The 8,367-nt window shown below is 52.9% G+C and overlaps 1 protein-coding gene across 1 annotated transcript in view; it reads right to left on the minus strand.

Moving 5' to 3' along the window:
• Window positions 1-7,217: 7,217 nt before the first annotated feature.
• Window positions 7,218-8,367, minus strand: part of LOC104073902 (chromosome unknown open reading frame, human C9orf91) — a 9,182-nt gene continuing 8,032 nt past the window's right edge. The window contains exons 7-8 of the mRNA XM_009573838.1: window positions 8,229-8,360; window positions 7,218-7,397 (exon numbers count right to left, since the gene is read on the minus strand). Coding sequence (XP_009572133.1) covers window positions 7,218-7,397; window positions 8,229-8,360 — 312 coding nt within the window. The remainder of the gene's footprint in view (window positions 7,398-8,228; window positions 8,361-8,367) is intronic.

Consider the following 8,367-nt stretch of genomic DNA (forward strand, 5'->3'; position numbering starts at 1 on the left):
GTCAATAGAGTTGTTCTTCCCCTATTTATACGTAGTGGGAAGAAAAACAGACCTAAATGTGGCTATTCTTTTTTAAAAGTCTCTTCTAACAATAGCTCTCTTTTAATAGCTTATTTACCGCCCATCTGTGACTCCAAAGTAAAATCTGTTCAGCTGTTGATCTAAAAGACTTGCCCTTCACAGCTAATCCTCAATGATCCTTGCTGTTCTCTGGCAGCCAGGCTGAATTCTCTCTCAATTGCCTGCATCAATAAATCATACATTATCTATGCTTTAATTTGGTTAAGATTTGGGCTAATGATGCATGAGATAGAAGAGGACTCAGCTGATGTCGTCTTAGTTGTGCTGCTCAGTAAAACTGGTTGAAGTGGAAAAAATAGCTAAGATGGATTTTTGCCATTAAAAATCAACTTGTCTGATTTACTGCATGGATAGGAGCAGATGCACGGATTAAAATCATGATGCATTTGTGGGGTCTCACACGTCAGCAAGGGAAATATGGGCAGAAGCGGCAGAAGGGCCTGAGAAGTATTCGCTGCAAATAGATACGATGAGCACCATAGCAGAGCACCTGTACGAATGCATGGGCGCCTCGCTGGGAGCAAGCAGAGAGCTGAGATGTTCTCCTAGCCCAGGAGACCTCAGGCAGCACCAGAGGTGCAGAGGCAGTGCACCGCAGGACAACCTCTCCTCCAAGGCCTCTTGCCACTAGCCTTTTCTCTTTAGCTTAGCACCATCTAGAGGGATGCATCTGCAAACCCGAGGCATCAGCTCTACAGTGCATATTTGGCACAGGATAACGCCCATCTGAAACACATTGGGTTTGGAGTCGGGGGAAATCAAACAACTGAAAGGAAAGCCTCAAAAGAGCAGTTTACTCCTCCAGCTGCCTTCAGTGTTTGTTAAAGCACATGGCTGTGCTGCAATCATTCCCCTTGTCCTGGTGAGCTCTTCTGTGAGAAGGAAAGATGGGTCCTCCAGAGAGGGTTGGAAGGTAGCGGGGTTTAGAGGGGGAGGTCTGGAGGGGGATGCTCAGGGTTTGGGTTTTTTTCCTTGAAATTTTTTACTTTTTTTTTTTTTAAACACTTACAGATCTTGCATCATATACTGCTGCAGGCTTCAACACCTGATGATGTGATGGGAAGTCCTCTACGGTTCAGAGCAGAGGTCGTTCTTCATGTCCGTTCAAGCCTTTGCCTTTCACTAACACCGCACAGCAGCACGACAGGACACCAGCTGAACTAAAGGTTTCTACGCTGGTTTTCAGCCCAGTGCATCAGAGCTTACTCAAATCTCCCGACATGAAACACCAGAACAAGACCAAGGGCGGGGTGGGGTGACGTTAGCTCCTCTCTATCTCACACGCTGATCTTGTACTTTCTTCTGCAGCAGTCCAGACTGCTGACTTGCAGTGCCGTGTGATGCAACACCTGCACTCCATCAACCACGTCTCTGGCCAACCTTATGTAATCCCAAAGCAAGGACATCAAAACCAAAGTCTGACCTGCCTGAATCAGTGAGTCTTTGGTTTGGAGATAGGAAGCATGTTGCCCTGGGCAAAGGGCAAAGCAGAAGCTTTCAGAATTCGCCTGACTTCGAGATTAAGGAATAAGTACCAAGAGTGAATAACAGCAAAGTTTTGCAAAGGATACACAAAATCTGTATTTCTTTAGCAGCTAGTTGCAGCGACCCCGAGGACAAAAATCAAGCAGTGCTCTGGAGGCAGTATGTGGGAGGGACCCTAGAGAAACCAAGGCCAATGCTACTGCCTACATCTTGTCTGCTAGGGATGTCACCCTTACCTTCCCCTGTGTACAACGGGACGTGGTATTAAGAGGGTTTGAAGGTCTGGCTGGGGGAGGGAAGGTCGTTCACGTCCGTGCAGTGTTCAGACAGCAGCAGGAAAGGAGAGGAAATGTCCCTTTCTTCACCCCTGCTCCGTACAAGTAAAGCGCACGCTGCAGCACTCCCCTCCAGCTCAGCTTAGAGATATCAGCGCAAGATTTATCCCCCCCCCCATCTCAAACCCAGGTCCTCCATCAGCCACAAAGCACCACCAGCAGCTCCTCCAGCCAAGGCCAAGCCACCTTTCTGGCATGGTCGGCTCAAACCTCGGTGCCGCTGCCCGCAGCCGATGCTCGGAGTGCTTTCTCCGTTCCAGGAGGTGCAGGGATCCCACGCCCGGCACGGCACAGCCCTGCCCGGAGGCAGCACCGCGCTGAGCCTGCCTCCCCGCGCGTGACCGGGTGTTACTGGAGCAACGTCCCCGTGGGAGGGAAGGAAGGAAGAAGGAAGCCAGGCTGTAAAGAAATAAAACCACTGCAGAGCTGACTGCGAGAGGAGAGAGAGGAAGAGACACGCTGGCTGGAAAGGACAGCTTTGCTGAGCCCGGGAGAAAATGGTTTGAGTAATTATCAACGGTAAGGAAACCTCTCGTTCGAGGCAAGAGAGCTTAGAGGGATTTCTGCATGGTAAATACTCTGCGTATTTTATGGCCTTGGCTTGTGGGGGCAGAAACGTGGTGTTGGAGTGGTTTGAAACACAGCCAGGACGCCAGACACAGTAACTCCCTTTCAGCCCATTAAATCCAGTCCCCTCCATTTCCTCTGTTACTTTTGACCATAACCTGCCATGGGTCCAGTGCAATTCCCAGCCAATCTGCCTCAGCTCACGAAGAGGTCCCCGGTCCCCCCTGGGGAGGGTTTTTTGCGATAGCTGGTGTTTTGCATTGCTGCAGCGAGCAGACAGGTCTCCCCTTTCCCGCCAGCCTGCCGCTATGTGGCCAGGAAGATGGGGACCCTGTGCAGCCGGGAGCACCAGGAGCCACCACCCTGCCCAGCGCAGGCAGCCCCCCGCAGCCGCTACCAAAGTAAGTCTGCAGCTCCCTGGGGACGGGGACATCCACAAGCCTCAGCCCCGACCACGCTGGGGATGGAGGGGCCAGGGCTTGCCTGGGCTCACAGGCTGGGGGGGGGAGGGGGGCACCCCCTGTTGCTGCCCGCTGTCTCGGGCAAGCTGCTGCCCTGCCCGCAAAGGTGAGGCACTGGGTCCCCATCCCTCCCTGCCTGTGCTCCAGCGACCATAGTCTTCCTCAGAGCCAGGCGCTTTGTCTGAGGAAGAACCGTAACAGGTAGAAGTTGCAAAAGTTTATTTTCTTTCCTGCTTTATCTTCCCTCGCTGGGTTTTGCCTTTAAATGTCATGGCTGCATCCCAGCCCTTGACAGAGAGGATGAGCAAATAGCAGCCTTTGGACAGGCGGACAGACGTACTCTGGGGGGAATCAGAGGGAGGAGTGGATGTAACCTGCTGAAGCACCGCTTCCCTAGAGCTACGTCTCCCTGGGGCAATCTTTGTTATTTCAGGCACCCTGCTAAATACCAAAATGCATCACCACGCACCCCAGCTGGCAGTGAGAGATTTCTGTCCTTGCTGCCAATCTTCCCCAGCCCCTTCCTGGCCCATTTAAAACACACAAATCACTATGACTTTGCAGATCACTCATGCCATGCCCCCGAGAGCAGCTGCTCCTCCTTGGCTGCCCCCGATTCAGCACGGCGGGTACGGCAGGGACCTTCCTGGCTCCTCGTCCCTGCCCCAGCCATGGGGGCAAAAAAAAAGCTCACCGGGGAGCTGCTCCTGCATCGCCCAGCCATGCTGCTCAGGCATTAAAGCTCGCTATCAAAATGAAATCATTTTTGAACAGCAGAAAGAGGAATCTCAGCATGGGAAAGATCTGACGCACCAATACCAGTTTCACTGGTTTGGCTGAGTCACTCCGGGTTGCTCTTGTGCGAACATGCCCAGAGCTGCACCCAGGCACGAGCACGTTCCCAGGCAGCTGCCACGGCGGTCAGGTCGTGCCCTGTGGTCTCCTACCTCTGCCAGGAGCTTAGGGCTGTCTCAGGAGATTTGCAGGGAAGATGTAGGGCTGAGCCATTCCCTTTCTGCTGCTCCCATGTGCTGTGTGCAAGGGGGGGGAAAGCGAACTGCATGCCTAGGAGGGTCCTATAAAATCTCCAGAATATCACCTTTCCCCTAAAAAAGCAGCTGGATCCTTAATGGGGGGAGGAGGTGGGGGAGAAAGAATGTCTCCCTTCACTAATGCCTTAATTAAGTGCATATGAAGGAAAAGCAGAGCATTAGTCATTTGGCCTGCAATGGGAGCCAGGACTTTGCAGAGGCCCTGGGTGGGAAGAGCAGGGCAGGCACTTGGGTGTATCAGCACGAGGAATCAAACTCCTCCTTTGAGCAAAGAAGTTAAGCTCCTTCTCTGCAGTTAATTGCCGGGTGTTTATCGCAATCAGGGGAGCTGCCCCAGTTGGCACTAGCAGGTCTGGCCCAGCGCCTTTCTGGCTGGTTGGGCACACCAGCCCTCAGCTGCTGTGGATGTGGGGGGTGCTCCAGTGCGAAGGGCAGTGGTGGTCTGCACCTCTCTTTAGCACGGAGCAGCCCACGGCTGCGAGCTCCGCAGCACGCCGGGGAAAGCTGGCCCAGGACGGGGCACGAGGAGCGTGCAGCTCAGCAGAGTACAGATCCAGCTGGGAAATGTGGATGATCTGGAGACACCAGTGGTATCCAGGTCACAGTTTGGAAACTGCAGAGTTTTATCCCCTCCTTGCAGCACGGTGGGCTCTGCTGGAGAGCTCTCTGTGTCGTAAACCTGGCCTGACTCCCTTGCACTTGCCTAATGTTGCTTATGGTTCCCATCAGGAGGTTTTCCAAGCACCTTGCCAGTTCACACACCATCCTTGCCCTTCAACAATAATCTTTCCCCTTGGCTAATCCTGAATCTCTCTCTTTTCTCCCACGCTTGTGCATTTGCAGATGTAAAGGCAGAGGTATCAGCAGCCCCCCAAACAAGAGCCTCACTTCCCAGGAGCAACGACCCCATCCAAGACCAGCCCTGCAGATCCTGAGGGTAAAAGCCCTCGTGGTCCTCTGCTGAAGGCTACGAGCTTTCTTTCCACCAGTTTCCCCAGGGAATCCATTTTCAGGGAATCCTGCAGCCCAAGGATTGGAAAATATCAGCAAATCCCTTCTGTATCTGCTCTCAACATAGAAGCAAAACGATAGAAAATGTCCTGATCGGTCTCTCGTTACCAGAATTTTCTAGCTGACAGAAAAAAGAGATTGCCAATGTGTACCAGATGCTCCTGACACCTTTGGGCCATGGAGCACCAGGGGAAGAGCCATTGTATCCTAGCAGCAAATTGGATTTTTACACTGTGAAACCAAATCGTGATCCTAATCATATTGGTATACATTCAGACTATTTCCATGAAGGCAAAATCAGCTCGTGAGCTGGAATAAGGAGTCTTAGAGCTTAGGTTTGTGGAAATCCCATGACGTTTTGTACAATCCCTTTCCCCATGCCCAGTAAGCTGGTGAAGCTGTACTTACTGGGCGGCCAGCACCCCTGCGTGATGCACAGCACCCACAGAGCAGAGGGACCGCAGTCGGATCCCCCCTCTAGCAAACCCCACGCCGTCACAGAGAGCAATGACAGCAGAATCGCAAACTCCGCACCTGCGGGGAGGAATCTGCCCGACCCCTTCCTGTGACAGTCCAGGCTGAACCAGAAATAAAGAGAGATGAAAAGAGGCTGGTTGGGAGCATGGTGGTTCTTCTCCTGGAAGGGGTTTGCTGTCATTACAGTGTTTGAACAGACTGATGCTTGGGATTGTACGTTGGCAGCACCGGGGCTCGCTGCAGAGGCTTGTGCCTTGCTGCTCGTGTAGGAGGAGATGGGTCTTGTCTCACCATTGCTCGTGATGATAGAAACAACAGGGGAGGGAACAGAGTCATCTCGCATCCCTGGGCAGAGCTAGCACTAAGCACTCGGGTCTCAGCTCTCTTGCTGCCACCCTGAGCGATGGTTTGGCCTTCGGTGCCGTAGATTTTTCTGGTACAATATCGCATGAGGGGGAGATGCTTGGTGGCAGGATGGGATGTAAATGAAGGGATGCACAAAACTAGAGACCTTGATTTTAAAACCCTCCTGGTTTTGTGCAGGGCAGGTGTCCTGTGCAGAGCTTTGTTCAGGTGGGAGAGGCATAAGCCCTGCCCGGGAGGCTGCGGGGCTCTGCGGGAGATGGGGAGGGAGGGAGGGCGGGCAGGCTGGAAGGTGCAGAACAACCCCAAATCTCCCTTGCACACTCAGCCACAGCGAGGCTGGAAAACACAGACCTTAGGACTCTTTATTCTGACCACTGCCACTCCCTAGGACAGCTGTCACCACCAAACCATGTGGTTAGGTGGTCAGGTAAACGTCAGTGCATGCAATCCCCTGAATTTAATGGAAATGCCCAGCTCTGGGGACAGAGGAGGACACCAGCAGTACCTGGACCATACAGCAGTTCTCCATTCATGGGCACTACCTGAGCACACAACCTCTTGTAGGCTTACAGCACTTCATTTCCCATTCCTTTATGACCTCCAAGCAAGTGTGGAGGTCTCCTGCTCACCCCCGGCTCCTCTTACATGCTGTGTGCAAACACAACGGGGGGAAAGGAGGAAAGGAAAACCAAAGGAAATCAGCCTGTCCCAAAATGGAGCAGAAAGGGGAGTCTAAAAAGAGACGTGCTCCAGGATGCCCTACACAGTGCACAGTGTCTTCTTTAAGGCCTCATCCCATGGATCATCAAGATGTCCATCACCCTCCTCCCAGGGGAGGCAGCAGAAGCGGCAGGTACCGAGCACCGTCCCGAGCTGGTTCTTAAACGGAAAGTTTGCCAAGTCACCAGCTGAGACGTTGTCCGTGTCTGTCACAGGACAAAGCTGACAACTACGTGACACAAACATAATCCAGAGCAAACATCACATTTAGAACACTGCTACGCACAGATTTTCCCTGTACTAAAAAACCCCACATACTTCATTTTGAAGGTGTGGAGCTGGCACCTGCAAGTATTCCTTGCAGCTCTCCAAGGCCCCCAGGTAAAAGCAGTAGGGAATTTCCCAAGGGAGCTCCAGGCTGTCCCTGGATTGTTTCTGCCCCCGGAGCAGCTCCGTCACACCAAGCCAGTGGGCAGGCAGAAGGTTGCAAAGATAAGCAGCTTTCTTGTGAGTGTCTTGCATGTTTTATTAAAGTCATATTTCCACTCATTCATCTGGATAAGTCCAGGATGAGCGATTACAGCCCTCTCTTCTTCCCCACGGCTTCTTCACACTGTTGTGTATGGACAGCTTTTATTTCAGCATTTTCCAGCCCCCTCCGGTCACCTGCCCATGAACCAGCTCTGGTGTGTGTTGAGCGCGGTGGTCTTGATGAACTGGCATAGACAGGGCACGCTGCTGTGCTCCAGGTGCCCCCCTGCCACGGCCCGAGGGAGCTGACCAGTGACCAGGAGCCGGACGTAGCATCCACTGAAGATCACCAGGAGCTGCTGGGCCATCACCTGGAACGAGCACGAGAGGTGTCAGAGCAGAGCATCTACCTGCAGGAAGAGTGAATGATACACTAAATGCCATCTGCTCCCTCGTTCAAGGACTGTCCTCGTCTGAAAGAAACAGGACAGGAGCCAGTGGCATATATAACTGTCCCAGATCCCCTTCTGGTCAGCAGTGCTGGCACACTGTCCCCATGGGGGAGTGACATGAAATGACCACTCGCCGGTGGGTGGCCGGGGAGCCAGGCTGCCTGGGGACCTGCCTGCTCTGTCACTGCCTCCTGCTCCTTTTTTTTTTTGCCTGTAGACAGCCAGAGAGCTTCAGTCTGCAAGGGTGTCACCTGCACCGAATTTGCTTAATAACAGCAAGCAGAAAACTGTAAAATAAATCAAAATCATCCCTTTTGAAGCTTCTTGCTGAGCAGGAATTAGGACACATTTGTTGCTCAGTACGGCACAAGTCTTTGAAGGCACGTTCCACAGAGGAGACAAAGGCTGAGCATGGCCATGCCTCATCCCCAGCCTGGACACAGGCGCTGGGTCCCTGCACGAACCCTGGGGAGAGGTTAACTTCCAAACAGGGACCCCGGCCACCAGCAAGGAAAAGCCTAATCCATGAATTCCTCAAGGATTAAGCATTAGATGCTCAGTAAGCATTAACTGCTCAGCAGTGCCAGGGCTGGAGAAGGTGTGTGTGGACCTCCAGGCTTCCAGGTGCTCCTACTGGTGAAAAAGGAGATATACCAGCAGCCACCAACCATGGTGACGAGTTTTGGAGTCGAGGTGCCTGGGGAGGTGATTTGGCGCCTCTGTCCATCGGGGAGGGATATTTCCCATTACCTCTGGTGGACCCTCAGGCACGAGGCGGAGCAGCTCGTTGCATATCACAGGCTCTTTATTTAGGTTCACCCCACTGGATAAAAGAGGGGACTCTTCACGCGAAGCCTCCTCCTCCTCCGTTCCTGGGTCGGGCTGAACC

Source organism: Fulmarus glacialis, unplaced genomic scaffold (genome assembly GCF_000690835.1).
Source record: "Fulmarus glacialis isolate BGI_N327 unplaced genomic scaffold, ASM69083v1 scaffold14053, whole genome shotgun sequence".
NCBI classification, from domain to species: domain Eukaryota; kingdom Metazoa; phylum Chordata; class Aves; order Procellariiformes; family Procellariidae; genus Fulmarus; species Fulmarus glacialis.